The sequence below is a fragment of the Xenopus tropicalis genome, chromosome 8 (assembly GCF_000004195.4).
Source record: "Xenopus tropicalis strain Nigerian chromosome 8, UCB_Xtro_10.0, whole genome shotgun sequence".
NCBI classification, from domain to species: Eukaryota; Metazoa; Chordata; class Amphibia; order Anura; family Pipidae; genus Xenopus; species Xenopus tropicalis.
Window position 1 is genome coordinate 76,120,432 of NC_030684.2, and position 17,770 is coordinate 76,138,201.

General features: G+C 37.9%; 1 protein-coding gene across 3 annotated transcripts; it reads right to left on the minus strand.

Annotated features, from left to right (window-relative positions):
* Positions 1 to 2,462: 2,462 nt before the first annotated feature.
* Positions 2,463 to 4,747, minus strand: LOC108648388 (olfactory receptor 5B21-like). Of its 3 annotated transcripts, none has more exons than XM_031891674.1 (2): positions 4,080 to 4,747; positions 2,463 to 3,527 (listed from the first exon to the last, which is right to left on the minus strand). In XM_031891674.1, the coding sequence occupies exons 1-2, from the start codon at positions 4,087 to 4,089 to the stop codon at positions 2,665 to 2,667; spliced, it is 873 nt and encodes a 290-aa protein (XP_031747534.1). In that variant the 5' UTR covers positions 4,090 to 4,747; the 3' UTR covers positions 2,463 to 2,664. The 3 variants fall into 3 exon arrangements, with proteins under 3 accessions (XP_031747534.1, XP_031747533.1, XP_017952458.2); XM_031891673.1 differs by having other exon boundaries at positions 2,463 to 3,678; XM_018096969.2 differs by having other exon boundaries at positions 2,463 to 3,681.
* Positions 4,748 to 17,770: the final 13,023 nt, after the last annotated feature.

Sequence of the window (17,770 nt, forward strand, 5' to 3'; positions counted from 1 at the left end):
CGCAACTCAGGAAATAATCACTTGGCAATGCAGCAGTGAGCTAAAGTCAGTTCCCAAATAAGCATTTGTAAAAGCATTCTGCCTGGTGGAAAATGCACAGGAACAATTATGCTCTCACTGTATGCCATTACCTTAGAGTTTATAGCAGGTTTAGTAGCTCTCTTATGTCCATAGTATACAACCAACTAAAAGTACTAAGGGCACTTGTAGCTGCAGAAAAGTCAGGGTCAAAATGCCTGCAATTGCTCCCACCGAACCCCTATCCCAACATTGTTTCAGATTTAGTTCAATGAGAAAAATGTATCTTTTTTTTTTTAAATTGTTTTTAGTTATTTTTATGTAACAATTGGGTTCCACATATGCAAGATGTTATCTTTTACAAGAAAAGAAAAACCAATGTGACAAGGGTTTTTGTATATGTGATATTAATACAAAGCATAGTATTATGCATAAATATTTAGTAATCTTAAGTTTACGACAGTTGCATTAATAAACTTGTTGAAAGCATGCAGATAAATGGATGGTGGGTAATTGGCTATTTCACGCTTAGGTGTGCCAAATTACCATGGAAATAATGTGGTGTAGGGTCCGATTGGTAAGTAAATCAAACAAACAAATATGGTTTGAAGCTTCTAATAAGATTAACTTAAACTATGTACATTTCAGTTCACCAGTTCTGGAGAAGGTTGTTTGAGGTACCTGTTGCCGTTTATGTTATGGATCCTGGGAGGCAGCGATGACTCATCTCCAAGCTGTTCTGGTGCATAGGAGGGGGTTAGTGCCTCTGAGACTCTCTTGGTCATACCATGTGGTATCTTTGAATGTGTCAACTGTTAGTTGTCTGATGTCTGAGGAGAGATTCAGGATGTAGGTTGACCATGTGTCAAAAAATCTGTGCGTGTGGATTGTTTTGTTGGTTGACGCCTCAAGCCAGTCCATGTGAAAGTGTAGTTTATTTTTAACGAGATTTATGGATGGTGATGTGGCTAATAGCCATTCCTGGAGTATGGCTTTTCTAGTTGCTGCGGCCAGTTTTCCTGCTAGTGCTCTGTCGGGTTTAGTGATCTGTTGCCCCCCTTTTATTTTGCTAAAGAAGGCCCATTCAATGTCTGGTGTGAACTTTGTTTTTGTTAATTGGTGCTAGTAATCGCACACCTGCATCCATAGCAACTGAATAACTGGGCATTGCCAAATGCAATGGGGTAGAGAGCCTTCATCTTTTTTACATCTCAGGCATTTAGGATTGTCAAGTTGTAGGGCCATAATTTGGTATTGGCTGGAGGGGGTAAGTCTCATAGCGTGTAGGTGAAGTTTGAGGATGTACTGTCCGTCAGTGTTTGGGATGGTATCTGTCCATTTCCTCAGGGATGTATCTTTATGTATGTGGTCTGGGTTTAGTCTAATGAGTCTATGAATGGATGCTGTAGAGTGATGGGTATTGGCTCCCTTCCATATATCATTCATAGGACTTGAGAAATCTTGTTCTGTTAGTTGCCGCAAGACTTCTCTCGCATAGTGTGTGGCTTGCATAAAGTGAAAGTGTTGGGTTTGGAGAAAGGGGAATTTAGTAGTTGCTTCTGCGAATGTCATGAGGGAGAGTTTTCTGTTAAGTATGTCTCTAATGCAGTGAAGTCCTTCTTGTTTCCATTTTGCAAAGGTGTTAGTCATTAATCCACTAGGAAAGTTTGTGTTTCCTGTCCAGGGTAAGTATAAAGAGATATTTTGAGTTGTTTTGTGTTTGTGTCTGATTGTACGCCAGGCTTTATAGGTGTGAAAAATAGTGGATTGTTTTTTTTCGTTGGTTGTCAGTTCATTTGGTGATAAATGAAGGAGAAAGTTAAGGTTTGTTGCTTCCATAAGAGTGTGTTCTAATTCTAGGTTGCTATATGTGTTGGTGTTGTATATCCAGTCTCCAACATGACGTAAAAGGGCGGCCGTATCTTATTGTTTACAACATAAAAACTCCAGTAAAGGCTATGGGGAAATCTGGAACTGAACTGGGAGATCATTTTTTTCATGTTGAATGTAATTTGACACATCATCTCCTTTGATAATTGCCTGAGGATAATCTTTAAAAGTGCTTGTCAGTAAAATAGTTGCCTAAAAACATTTAGTTCATGTTTATAGCTAATTAACACATGACAAGCACTTGTATAGGCACCTTCCGATAATTCACATAGGGGGCAATATTATTATTGTCCTTGATTTATATAATGACAACACAATTAACCTTTCTGTATAATTTTTAGGAGTACCCAGAGGAAACCCATGAAAGCTCTGAGGGAACATTTAAACTCTTGGCAGACACTGTCCTACTGGGAACTGAATCTAAGACACAGTGATGCTAAGGAGACACCACACTATCTCCCAAATGCACATGTCATTTAGTTAGTGACAGATGAATTGGCTAGAAAAAACATGTTTAAGTCCACAACTCTTGTGTCCTCCAGAAGTCTGCCCTTGCCAACCTGCTTAATGTACAATCATACAGAGTGATAAATGGAACTTTTCATAACACAGGCAACTTCTTAGTTTTTTCCCATGGTCTGTACAGAGAGATACTATAACATTATGCTAGTACTGTAGGCATTCCCACATATTAACTGTTCATTGAAAATGTTGTCTAGTGGGCATTTCAACCATTATAAAAAAGAAAAGTTATAATCAGCTTTCAATATGTTTTTCACATTTTTTAAAATTTAAAGTCAGCGGATAAATCATTTTACAGTACAAGTAATGCAGTTGTCGTTTCACTGCTGACTTTACATCTTTATTTTTTAGACTGTAAATGAGTGGATTCAGAATGGGAACTGCTGCTGTGTTAAAAAGAGAAAAGAGTTTATGAGAATCCAATGTGTTCTCTGAGGAGGGAGTTAAGTATAGACAGTAGAGGGTTAAATAAAGAACAATGACCAATGTCACATGGGATGAACAGGTGTAGAAGGCCTTTTGTCTCCCAGATGTTGAACGAACCTTAAGGATAGCACGGATAATGAAAATGTAAGGAACAAGTGTGGTTACCAAGGGCACAACTCCTGAGACAAACACTCCTTCTGTAACAATCCAGAGCTTTAACAATGAGGTATCACTACAGGAAATTTTCATCAGAGGTAAAACATCACAAAAGAAGTGATTTATTTCATTTGATGTATAACAAGAGAGGTTATTTGTTATTACAGCATGTGGTATAACTTCAATAAAACCCAATACCCAGCAAACACTGGCCAAAAATGCACAGGTTCTAGGGTTCATAATCATGGGATAATGCAAAGGATTACAAATAGCAGCATAGCGATCTAAACTCATGGCAGCCAGAATTAATAACTCAGTACATTCTAAAGCCATAAAAAAATACACTTGTGTTATGCAGCCTGGGAAGGATAATGTTTTATTCCCGGTGAGAAATATGGCTAGAGTCTTATGCAGTGTGACTGTGATGGAAGAGATATCAAGGACAGACAGGTTTCCAAGGAAGAAGTACATGGGATTATGAAGCTTAGAATCCATGCCCACAAGGAAAAGAATGCCTATGTTGCCACCAACAGCAAAAAGATAAATCAGGAGAACCAGAATGAAAATGGGAGCCTGAAACTTTGGGTTGTCAGAAATCCCCTTGATTATGAAAAATGGAACTGCAGTGTAATTTTCTGCTTCCATTTCCAGAGATATTCAATATAGCTTCTAAGAAAAGAAAATGGAATTACTTTTAAAGTCAAAGCATTTGAATATATTTATATTGAAAAGTGTATTGGAAAAAATCAAACATTTCAGTAACATACTTTATTACATACTACAACCTTCTTCTTCCTGAGGAAGGTTACAGTATTTAGCTGAAATGTTTGATTCTTTTTCAATAAACGTTTTTTTATTTTATTTACAAGCCTTGTGAATGCAGTAAAATTCTCTTTCTATTAGTGTTTTGTATTACTAGTGCCCATATATATATAGAATATATGCACATACACACACATTGGAGGGGCTTGTCTAGACGAAATTCTGCCCCTGTACTTACCGTATATTTCCTGGGGGATAGAGAACAAGTGTATAAAGCTAAATTCCTGGTTAAAAGACATTCTCACCTTGATTCATTTTAAAAGGTCCTGTATATGTTTGTAGGATGCTTAATTATTTTCCTAGTCCAAAAGAAAGTGGATCTTAAGAACAAAACAAAGAGAATTCTAATTACATTAAATTACATTGGTACTTAATTATTTGTAAAGTTACCAAGGAGTTCAATGACTATATAAAAAAAACATAAGACACAGTTTTAAAATGTGACTTGATGCTAAGCATTGATTAATGATCACTAAGCACTGTTTATTAGTCATAACATCACTAAGCTCCGTTTACATAGTGAATAATGTACCCCCTATTGTAAAATTTAATGATATTAGAAAGAAAACGAGGAGCTCAATGACCATATAAAACAGTTGAGTGCTTTTATACAGGCCATAGAACTTGGGTGATTTCTTTTATCCCTGTATTTTACAAAACGGGGTACATAATGTTTTATACTACACAAGTTTCAGTGAGTCATGTGATAGAAATGACATAACTAAGCACCGATTATACTTGATGACAAGACTAAGCACCAATAAGGTTTACAGCCTATTCATGGCTCTTGTGTATTATATAGTGAATAATGTATACTTTGTTGTAAAATATAGTCACTGAGGAGTTCCATGACCACAGAAAAGCACAAGGTCGAAGGCTGAGTGCTTTTTTTACAGGTCATAGAGATCTGAGGTGATTTCTAATACCCTCATATTTATTATAATACACAATATTATAATGCACAAATTTCAGTGAGTCATGTGACAGAAATGACATCACTAAGCACCGATTATAACTGATGACATCTCTAAGGTCAAGTTATAAGGATATCATTTACAAGATATTTAGGGCTCATGGATATAATTTATACATACATTCCATACTATATACTTACATATATCAGATAAACAGTAAAGGTAATGTATGAAAACTATATGCAAGTTAACTAAGATCACTAGCGACTACAAGGAGCATGAGATCACTGTGGTTACTTCCTGCCTATGCCAGGCATTATGAAGCAGTACTTACTGGAGCTGCATTGTACAGACCCCATTTACAAGGGTATAGCTGCTTTGCATTTGCCAGTAAACTGGTAAAATACAGCAGTTAATGTGCCCTAATTATGTGTACAGTATGTGACAGGCATTAGTACAAGGCTCTCCTGTGCCTGACTATTGCCCTAGATGTAACTACTACCTGCATGAGGCTTTAGTAGTGCAGTTTTTGCAGCCTTGGTGCAATGGTAAATACCTTTACTTCTTTTATATATAAGGGAACCCAATGCTAGAATGGCTGTTTTAACTTAAAATAATGCATGGTGTCTGTGCCAGTTTCCAATTTATTTATGTGTAAAATTCCCAAAGACCAATAGATTTTAGTATATGCTGCCACTGTAATAATAATAGCAGCAGCACTATTCCATTTGCTACTTACTTCCTCATTAATGGTGTGTTCCAAGATATTTAAAAATGCTGACTACAAATGATAATGCCCTCCAAAACATATTTCTAAATGTGATAACTCAATAAAATGTACTTTTAGCTTGATTTAGATTTATCTTCATTAGTTTTCAATATTTATATTTTGTGTTTTTTAATTATATGTGTTGCTTTTGTTGTGTAGCTCTCAGACTGGGCATTTTACCAGTTGTCTGCCTGCTTGGACTTACCCTAGCAACCAGGCAGCATATTAGCATTCAGTATGAAAGATTAATAGTAGAGTGACTAATAAAAAACAATAAGCAAATCAAAATAAAAGTTGCAATAAAATTGAAACCCCACACTTGGATTGATCAGTGATCTTAACAAGAATTTTAAGCAGGCCAAAAAGATTTAACATAGAAAGGCTAATAATTCATAAACTATAAAAATTAAAAACCAGTTAAAAGGTTGCTTAAAATAAATAAAACATAGAAGTATTGCATATTTAAAACCCAAAATTATGTTACCAATTCATTGGAACCATGTGTGCTTGAAAGCATAAAAAGAAAGGCTTACCTCCACTGCAAGATTTGATAAAAGATGGTCTAAATGAACTAGACCTTCAATCTGAGAATTTCAAATACAGGCATATGGGACTATAAAAAGTATTTAATAACTGTATAGCAACCTAAGAGTTTCCCAGCCAATCCCTGGTACAATCATGCCTATCTACAACAAATGTAGGAACAGGGCAATACCCCCCTAAAAAATAAAAACATCAGAAAGTAATGAATACCATAAAAAGACAACATTTATCTAAAGAAGCCAATCCTTATGACTTCACAACCTTATATTATAAATATTCATAGTCATACGTACTCAAAGCTAGATTGGTGCAGTAACAGTTCCCAAAAGAAATGTATTTACGCTTGTTCAGAATAGATGTTAAAATACCGGGTGATGGACTTAGTATCCCCTAGGTTAGGTGGGCTCTGTGAGGAGTCTGCAATTTTCTCATTCATAGATATTATACTGAATCCTTATGCAGTCCTTGCACATTAAAGAGATACTGGCACCAGAAATGAAACCTTTTTTACATCTGTCATAACATTGTTGTTGCATGCTATTTATAATTTTGCCATAAAAGTATTTGTCCAAGCTTTTACATTCCCTATCTGATCCCCCATGTTCCTCTATGAGGGGGCTGCCATATTTGTGCAGCAGATGTCTGCATTAGAAGCTATAACAGGCTGAGAAGGGACAGTCAGGTTGGCAAAACAGTCAGGTTTTGGGATTTCAAGTAACAATTACTTACAAAAGCAGTCATATCAGCAAAAAATGATCAACACGACCTATAGCCAACTTTTTATGTAGATTCATATTTTAAAAAGTTGTTTTTTCGTGTCAGTATCACTTTAAGAAACCCTTTGCTTTAATCACCTATCAGTTTCTTTAGAAAGTCTTGGGTAAATCTGGAGTTGGGGAGGTCTCTTCCTCAAAGCAATTCTAGCTCTGTACTCTCAGTCAGCGCTAGAATATAAGAAATGTGCCATATAAGAAGTCTTTAAAAACAAAGTGCCTTTGTATGGGAATTAGGCTAAAGCAAGATCAATTGCCACGGTGTACAAAAAAGTGCTTTGGCTACAGGACAGTAGTGTGCCTACCACCTTCTGCTTTTTCCTCTGCACAAACCCCTTTATAGTCAGACTTATTGTCCACCCATCTTTCATTAGTAGGCAAACAATCCCCACTGAAAAAAAGTCTTTAACTGAAACATTCTTTTACAAGAGCTCCAAACCCATTCCCTCTCCATCACCAGTCACTGTGCTAAAACACCTACCACCGTTTGATACCTTGGCACGTCATGAATTTTTGTAAGGGCTAAAAATAAAAAGTTGCTAAGGCAATTTCACTTGTTGCTTTGTCAAGGCGGGTAAAAGAATTTCAGTTGAAGAAACTTTTTTCTCAACAGGGACTGTTTGCTTTCTAATGAAAGGCAGGTGGACAATATGTCTTACTACAGACTGTTTGTGTACATGTTGATGGTGGTGGGCACACTACTGTACTGTGAGCACTTTTGATTTTTGTGTACACAGTGTCAATCGATCTTGCTTTTGCCTAATCCCCATACAACGTACCAGGGTAATTGCTCACAGTATTAAGCACATTATTTTTTAATGTTTCTTATATGGCAATTGGAAAATCCCCACACTCTGATAAAAAGTCATATAATTACTTGATCCAAGAGTGTGAACATGATGAAAAACTGGGCCAAGTTTTTAACAGGAGTTTTTTAACTATTAAATAAACAAAGATTAGATTTTATACTCTATTACTAAGGTGAAGTGCCCTAAATACGTGTGTCAGAACTATCAGTCCTCAGTTTGTGCTACAGAGAGAGAATCTGGTCTAGAAAAAAATAAGAATATTTACTGAAGTATTTCCTAACCAAGTTTAAGTGCTCCATATCACCAGGAATACTAAAATGTATTGCATTTTGCTTTACACTCCTGGAGAAATGTCTACTAATGATAAAGGAAACAAATATTAAACACACCTAAAAAGTGTGAACACTTTAAAAATACTGGGGAACTCCCTCACATAGCAGCTTAGTGGTGATCTTCAAGATTACTCAGCAGGTCGGGTTGCTTTAGACTTACTGCTTCTATCTGCAAACACATAGAAAACAACTGTAAAATTATATACCACTGGTAATTTACCCCCTCCAATGTAGCAAATATATATCCTTGAGTGAACCCTAATTGCTGGAGGGGATATAATCAGAAGGGATCCATGACTCATACCTGGTAGAAGGGTGACATGCTTGTAAATAATTGGAAGAAAGTATTTACATTTGAAATTTTCATCATAATATCTCCTGCAGATTAGTAGTTAAGCAATAGCTTGTTATATTGCCCTGCACCAGTGGGTTTTATAGGTTTATAACTCTCAAGAGAGGAGGCCCAGAAGGAACATGCAAGCATAGTATGATGTGTTGATGCAATTTGTACAAAATACAAGCTTTGCATTTTTTTTTTAGAAATATTTTCATTTATTTGTACTTTATTCATACATTTTTGCTGCTGGTTTCTCTTATCCAAGACGGCAGCTGTGTGTTTCTCTTACTCAGAAACTAAAGAACTTTTGCAATAAAAAAAAATAGTGGTGGCCTTTGATAAAATAAATGCAGCAATTAAAGAGACATGAATGTGAAGTTGGAACTGAATATGGGGATTCCTTGTCCTTTAAAATGACTGTAGTATAACCAGTTTCCAAGAAGTAGCAGGACCTTGGTACCCTTTCCCATTTCTCCACAACCCCTACCCCTAAAGTTCAGGGCTATGCAGGGTGTAATGTTAAAACTTTTAAATTTGGGGGGCTTTTAATGCATACCTCTGACACCTTCAGGCCTTGGGAGCTTGTGGACATAGAATAGGACTCATACAGGTAATTTCTAAAATAATGAGGCTCTTTATTTCTGCATGACAGGTTCAAAATTATATGATTTCTTTAACAATTGCAAAATAGCGAGCCTGCACACTTAAAAAATACATTTTGTAGTAAATTGCCGAATTAAGCCTTTTATGACTTGACTCACCATTTCAGAGAATGGGAGACTTGCAGTTGAATAAACAAGAGGTCCACATCATACTTAGTAACAGCTTTAGTCACAGTCACTAGCACAATTTCTTCAGTCTCATTTGTTTACACAGTTCCCAATAATAATATATTTAAATAAAGTGCAAGGTTCCCCATGCTGCATTCCCCCCTCCTGTTGTGAACCTTCCTGATTCTCTTCCTTTAGATCAGGTAACTCTACAGCTCTCAGGTTTGTTTCACAAGAGACAGCATGCATCAGGTGTGCCCTCTATGGGACAACAGGACCTACCAAGTCCTATACGCTTGGTCCCTGACTGGTGAGGCACTGCTAAGGCACACTGAGCTACTTGTCGCAGTTACAAAATGCCAGAACATGCATAGATAATAGACAATTGAAATGCCAATGACGATCGCGGTCCACCAGTCCATCCCCCATGGATTTCTGGTGGTCCGCGTTGAAGCCGGCAAGCTGTGGAAGTGTGGCAGTTCCGTGCATTTATTGGGTATGCGTACGTACGCGGGGAGGAGTCAGAAGTCGATTCCCACGCGAAAAAGTCTGGGCACCCCTGGTTTAGTATGTAGCCGCAACTAGTAGCTTCGGTGGTCATTGCCCTTAATGATGGCCACTGGTTAAACACTAGGGTGAATGATCAGATTATTTTTAGCTATAGGTATATAGCTAATATATAAATGAAATATATAATTAGTATAAAAATATAATTAATGTATGCTTTTAGTATTGGTTTGAATGCTATTATATCATGAACAGCATCATTCCATTGTCCATTTCCACATATCTCAGCCATTTTTTCCTTTAAATTTAGGGTGATTATGGACTGCCATCGCATTTAACAAAGTATTAAGGCTACTGCACAGGCCAAGAATCAGCATCTCTTTTGCCTGCACCTGGAGCCAATGTGTTGGCCTTGGTGCAAGCACACACAGCGCATATTGTTGAAGGAGTGCGAGAGTTTGCATATCAGAGCTGATACAATGGTACCAGGTGCAGGCAAGGTAGGAGGCTGATACCAGCATAGGGGCTAATCCTCAGTCTGCATTACCCTTTAAAAACAAGCATAGGAATGTATTTAAACTGCTTGTCAACTTTATTGATACAGTGACCTTTGAATAATTTGTTGTGTGTCAGGGTGTAACAGTTCATTGTTGAACAAAGAACTTTTTTTTAAGAAAGAAAATGTAGTTATTAGAAAGATGTTAAAGTGAAAGTAAATATTGCATTCCAACAAATACACATTGTATAGCATAGTGTAATGAGAGAGATTATACTAAAAAAAAGAGAATTGTTACAGGTACTATTGAACTTAGAGTTTCTAGCTGTTTGGAGTTGTTTATCATATTGACTTAATGATCTCTTAGCCTGTACCCAGTTTTATGAACTGCAGCCAAGGTGACCACACTTTTCTGTACTTTTCAGAAAGTTATCATTTCCTCAAGCTTTATAATGTTGCCAACTAATCCTATCCATTTCATTATGTAAGGAAGGTTTCAAATTTTCCACTTTTTAGTATAAGTACCTTAGCAGCTTGAATTAAGTGCAACAATGATTTGTTTTTTATCACATTATTTAGAGCTATGTTGAAATGGAACATTCCCCTACTCTCATGTTTTCAAAAGTTCCCCAATGAGCAATGGATGAAGGACGTATAGTTCTTTAGATAAATCCTAATATTTCTATAAGAATTCATAAAGGCTTGAGCCGAAAGCAATCATAAAGTAAACCTGGGTAATGGCAGAGACTGGGAATCTTGGTAGACTAGAGACATTTGGATTACTCTTTTATTAACTATAGTAAATTTAATAATCATCCCTTTAATAGAGGTTTACATTCAAAATCTAAGGGGCTGATTTACTAAGACATGAATTCGAATCCGAATTGGAAAAATTCCGATTGGAAAACGAACATTTTGCGACTTTTTCGTATTTTTTGCGATTTTTTCCGCGTCTTTACGATTTGCGCAAAAAACGCGAGTTTTTCGTAGCCATTACGACTTGCGCGAAAAAACATAAGATTTTCGTAGCCATTCCGAAAGTTGCGCAAAGTCGCGATTTTTTCGTAGCATTAAAACTTGCGCGAAAAGTCGCGCCTTTTTCGTAGCGTTAAAACTTAAAAGGCGCGACTTTTCGCGCAAGTTTTAACGCTACGGAAAAATCGCCAGATTTTGCGCAACTTTCGGCATGGCTACGAAAAACTTGCGTTTTTTCGCAAAAATCGTATTGGTAACGAAAAAGGCGCGATAATTTCCGAAAAAATCGCAAAATACCGATCATTACGAAAAAAACGCAATCGGACGCATTCGGTCCGTTCGTGGGTTAGTAAATGTGCCCCTAAGACTTGGGGGTATTTTTCCGCGTACATATTTTAGCTGGTGAACAAGTGTGCCAAAGCACCACTGCTGCTGGTACTGCTGATTTTCAGGCTAAAGTGCCACACATTCAGTGCTAGTTCTGTCATGCATTCTAATTCAAGTGAACTAGAGACAATAGTGGCAGTTGTAGATACCTCTTATCAGCTGAAATATGGTAACAGTAGCCTGTTTGCCAAAGCCCTAAAGGCTCTTATTAGTATTCACAAAGGTCTACCTTTACCTATGTACCAATAACTCATTTCATTAATCCTCCCCCAGGAAATTTCCTGCAGCTCCTAGAATAATCTTAATGTATGATCACTCCCTTGTTGGTGACTTACCACAGTCACAGCAAGAGGGGCTTGTCCAATTGGAGAGTCACAACCATCCTCTACACATGCTTTTCCTGAATAAGACCCTTTAACCCACAATGCCTTACTGCTTTAGATTATTTTCTCCTGTTGATACATGATATATTGAATAAGACATTTTCTGTCATTGGTTCAAAAAAACTTAATTGTCTGTTGTTTTCTATTGAGAAACTCAAATACAATTCTAATAGTACATTTAAAAGTTAATTCAGAGATATATGTATAGAACTTAATTAAGATTTTAGCTTCATACTAAAAATCTTCTAGCAGTTATTCAGCTTGCTAATTACACATCTATTTTCTAATCTTTAATATACTGATCATTACAGTAATTGGGCCACTCAAACTAACTTTTTGTGAAAGCCATTGAAACAAATCTCTCTAAATCTAATTAACATTCGCTTCTTTTTGCTAACTGCGTTACTCTACAGGGAACAGATCTCTTGGGTTTACAATGTTACAAAAATATTGTCAGTCATTACCTGGATACCAGAGCCGGAACTAAGAGTAGGCAGAAGAGGAACAGTGGGAGGGAACTAAGCATATAAAGCTTCTGTCATCTACCCCTAGTTCAGGATCATGCTCTCCCATTGTCTGTAGGCCATGCATGCAAGTGGGCTCGTCACACATGGGGGAGGGGATCAACACAGTTGCCCAGGTTGCTTAAGGTGTTTGCCCAGCTTGGACCAGCAGTGCCGTATACACTTAACCAAATAGTTGCCACATCTCTCATGAAATAAAGAATAGTAATTTCATTAAGACCTTTTTTAGAATCTTTTCAAGAAATAAATTGTTATGTTGTTTGAAAAGTGATAATTAATTTAGTAAATGTAATATTTTTCATTAGACGGCTATTTCACTGCAATTTTTTATTGCAGTGAATTAAGTTTTAAGCTTTTCAATTATTTGCCTTTTTCTTCTCGTTCAAGCTTCCAAATGGGGGTCACTGACCCCAGCAGCCAAAATCTATTGCTCTGCGAGGCTGCAGTTCTATTTTTATTACTTATCTTTTCTTATCTGTTCAGGCTTCCTATACTCAAATTGCAGTGTCTCCTTCAACCACTGCCTGGTTACAAGGGTAATTTAGAACATAGCAACCAGATAGCTGCTGAAACCCCAAACTGAAGAGTTGCTGCAGCTAAATAATTTAAAAACCACATATAATAAAAAATAAGACCAGTTGCAAACTGTTTCCAAACATCACTCTCTACATCATACTAAAAGTTAATTTTATGGTGAACAACCCCTTTAAATTTGTGCAAAAGGAAAAATTGTTTGTGCAAACATCTATTCCTGTCTCACTTTAGGCCCTGTCTATTCCTGTCTCACTTTAGGCCCCGTCTATTCCTGTCTCACTTTAGGCCCTGTCTATTCCTGTCTCACTTTAGGCCTCATCTATTCCTGTCTCACTTTAGGCCTCATCTATTCCTGTCTCACTTTAGGCCCAGTCTATTCCTGTCTCACTTTAGGCCCAGTCTATTCCTGTCTCAATTTAGGCCCAGTCTATTCCTGTCTCACTTTAGGCCCAGTCTATTCCTGTCTCACTTTAGGCCCACTCTATTCCTGTCTCACTTTAGGCCCCGTCCATTCCTGTCTCACTTTAGGCCCTGTCTATTCCTGTCTCACTTTAGGCCCACTCTATTCCTGTCTCACTTTAGGCCTCATCTATTCCTGTCTCACTTTAGGCCCAGTCTATTCCTGTCTCACTTTAGGCCCAGTCTATTCCTGTCTCACTTTAGGCCCAGTCTATTCCTGTCTCAATTTAGGCCCAGTCTATTCCTGTCTCACTTTAGGCCCAGTCTATTCCTGTCTCACTTTAGGCCCACTCTATTCCTGTCTCACTTTAGGCCCACTCTATTCCTGTCTCACTTTAGGCCCACTCTATTCCTGTCTCACTTTAGGCCCACTCTATTCCTGTCTCACTTTAGGCCCACTCTATTCCTGTCTCACTTTAGGCCCACTCTATTCCTGTCTCAATTTAGTTCCTACTAAAAGATAATTTAAAGGTTATAACCCTTTTTTGGCTGTAAAACAGACAATGACCATCTAGATTAGCTATAGTGCATGGGATACATAGAACTTTAACACACAGGATGGGCCTTCACTATGTGGAAGGATCAAGGGGGACTCACTTATGCTGTGTGCAAAAATAGGAAAAAAGGACACCAGGAGGTTCTGGCAGTAATTTATTTATTGTCCAAAACAATTGTTCCACAGGGAAAAGCAGAAAATGATAGCATAAAATACTCACAATGCAAATGGTAAAGAAAATAAGTTGGCAGGTTCAATGCAGAGCAAGCAAAATAAAGTTACACCACTGTGGAGAGTAGCTTGGGTATTAACAAAGTCCTTAGGGTTTCTACTTCTAGTGGTCTGGATCCCTTACAGCAGACCTGGATCAGGTAGAACAAAGCTACGCCTGATACCCTTATCACTACTGCAGTCCCTTCACTAAGGCAGCAGATCCTGTAAAGAAGAATTAAGGAGCAAAGAAAGCTGCTCTTGTTAGTTATTTCTAATCTGACTCACTTTACCATAAAGTGCTATAACATATCTCTATCCTGCGCTAGCTAATCCTCATTCACTAGGTCCCTGCTCTCTGACTTCTCTAGAGATGATGGTTTTTTCTAGGGCCGACTTGTGGGCCGTATGGATCCTAAGCTTCTGGGGCATATCCGCACAGATGAACTGCTGAAGGCCAAGAAGGAAGATCCACCCCTAACCAAACACTATATTAAAGTGAGGCACAAAGTGGTCATACCTATGGGCCAATAATATACAATATGTTAACAGGACAAATAGATTCATGGGCTTTTGTCCAGTAACAATGGAAGTAAGGAAGGTAGGGTTTAAAGCTACAGGGATTATTTTTCTATAAGGTCCCTACAAGGTGAACTACCCCTTTACTTAGTAGCAGCTATTTGTCATGGCTACTAAACACCAGAAAATACCCTGCCATAGACAATACTAAGAATTGCCTCTGATAAAGCACACGCATAGATTATCAGTAAAAGATCAGCATTGTCTATTGTAGTAGCTACAACAAGAAGCTGCTACTAGTAGCTGTGTGTGTCTTCACCCTTAACTGTCACATATACTGGCAATATTTATTTTTTTTTTAAATCTGATGCAGTGATGTGTGCATTGTGTGTACCAGATGCTTTAACAAAGTCTGCTGCTTCTGTATAAAAAATGATTCTATATTTAACTGAGATTATGGATTTTCTACAAGTAGCTATATAAGGCTTGATTTATTATTGTCATCAAACTATCTAACATTGTGCATATTCTAGATAAAAATACATACTCTATCCAATGGAGGACCTATGCCATTCCAAAGTTATATATTTAAAATGATAAAGACATCTAATTTCACTGTTGGCTAGTAAGAGTTAAAAGAAGAATCAGTTTGTTTGCTTGTTTCTCATTAAAAACTAGGAACATATAATTAATCCCTTGGTGCTTCTGTTATACAACATGTTTGCAATAACATATATCCTTTAGAGACACTTTGTGCCGTTATCAATAATTGCTTATCCACAGAAGGACTTTACTATAATGACTGCTCAGATTGTAACAATAACAAGGCCCTTAGAGCCAAAAGTGAAATGTCTTTCTGAGATTTCATCAAATTATTTGGGAGATAATTTTCTTCCTATACAATGCAATAGTTGTGTGTTTACTTCTAGTCAATGTCTAAAGTAACAAGACCTTGGGTTAGCATGGTTATAAAATTATTACAATTTACATTTTTTTTTATTTAATTCATTGTTTATAAAGTAATAGTTATACTTTATTTACAGCTCTCTTTTTAGTTATTGACTTAATTATACACTTTCATTTTTTGGTGTTACTGTTCCTTTAACCCCCTCCTAGAGATGTCTCCATTCTTTGAATGCCAATTTTATGGCCAATAATTACTTATATCGTAATTCATCTCCGTAGGAGAAAACTTTTTAGAAAAGTAACAAAGGTGAACCTTATTGGTAACGGGGTGAAATAATTGGAAATAATATACCCAAGGAAGTGTACCGAGACTTCAAAAATGCACTTCTCAATTTTAGCATACAAGTGATTCTGCCTTAATCTAAGTAAAACCTCCTGAACATGGGCACAATGATTAGAAAGATTATTCAAATAAATCAGAATATCATCTAAGTATACTACTACACAACGACCTAGAAGATCACGGAAAATATTATTCACCAATTCCTGGAAGACGGCAGGGGCATTACAAAACCCAAAGGGCATTACTAAATATTCATAATGCCCATCTCGGGTATTAAATGCCATTTTCCACTCGTCCCCTTCCAGGATTCGTATTAAATTATATGCGCCTTTAAGATTGAGCTTAGAGAAAATAGTTGCCCCCTTCACTCTATCAAAGAGGGAAGGGGATAGCGATTCTTGACCGTGATTTTGTTTAGACCCCTATAATCAATACATGGCCTAGGACCCCCATCTTTATTCTATACAAAGAAGAAGCCAGCACCTGCAGGAGAGGAGGAGGGCCTTATAAATCTTCTTACCAGATTTTCTTTAATATACTCCTCCATAGCCTAAGTCTCAGGAAGAGATAGAGGGCAAGTTCTACCTCTAGGAGGAGATGAACCAGGAATTAAATCTATGGCACAATCATAAGGTCTGTGCAGAGGAAGGGTTTTGGCTGTCTTTTTAGAGAAGACATTAAACTGAGGAGGATAAAGGAAGTGTGGGTATTTCATGCCTGCAGGCAAAATTAATATCTAAAAAGTTCCCTTACATCATAGAATCTATGAAAGCCGAGCTTTCTACACAATCCAAATACCATCCCAAAAGAACCGGGATCATGACTTTAGATGAATATTATTAGGGAGTAGAAATGACATTGCCCAAGCAGAACTCCCCAAACCTGCTTAGGCTCTGTCGTTTCCCAGTCTTTTGGGACAGGTGCTATGGAAATGACCCCCATCCCCACAGGACAGAGATAACCCGTTAGCCCGCCTCCGACCCTTCTCTTTAGAAGATAAATGGGTAGAAACCAACTGCATAGGTTCTTCTGAAGACTTAGAGAAAATCACCTCAGGTTTGGGTACAGGTTCTGCAGAAAAGGTTTGTGGAGTAGTTTCAGGAATTCTTTCCTAACGTCTTTCCCTCTGCCTCCTATCAATTTGAATGGCAAGATGCATCAGGGAGTCTAGGGAGGACGGAGCAGGAAAATTTATCAGGCTATCCTTTACAGCATCCGATAGCCCGACTCTAAATTGACTTCGTAAGGCAGTATCATTCCGGCCTGTTTATACTGCCCAATGGTGGAATACAGTACAATAATCCTAGACCAGTTGTTTACCTTGCATGAGATTACGAATCGCAGGATCAGCAGATGCAGAACGATCAGGGTTGTCATAGATTACTGCCATGGCTTTAAAAAAGAAACTTAAGGGATGCATGGGCTGGATCAGAGGGTGGTATACTAAACACCCACAATTACCCAAGGAGAAGGGTCATAACAAAATTAACTTTGACCTTCTCAGTGGGAAAAGTGCAAGGGAGGTATCCTAAAAATAATATACTTCACTCCCCGGAGAACTTTTCGGGGAACAGAATCTTAGGCTCCACCACCGGAATTCCCAAAGCTGCGGCTAGGGATCTGCTTCCTGGGAGAGAAGCAGGAGTAGGAGCAACAGGCTGTTTTTGGAGCACATCCAACCTTGCAGAGAGTCTCTGGAGGCATTGGACAATCTGGTCTTGCTGGTCTTCTTGTTCCCCGAGACACTAAAGGAGATTGGCCAAGGATTGCTTTGGAGGAAGTGGGAGAAGCAGCGGCACCTTCAGCATCCAAATCGGGCCCAACCTAATATCCCAGAACAGGCGCAAAGGGTCCAGTCTCAGCTCACGCTTCTGCTTATAACCTCCGCCTTTCACGTCAGGAGGAGCCCTTCGCTACTCGGATGCCGCCAGGACTTATAACAAGAGACCA

Bases quoted from the DNA above. Each gene is read 5' to 3' on its own strand.
- LOC108648388 (XM_031891673.1), bottom strand. From the start codon at position 3,657: ATGGAAGCAGAAAATTACACTGCAGTTCCATTTTTCATAATCAAGGGG.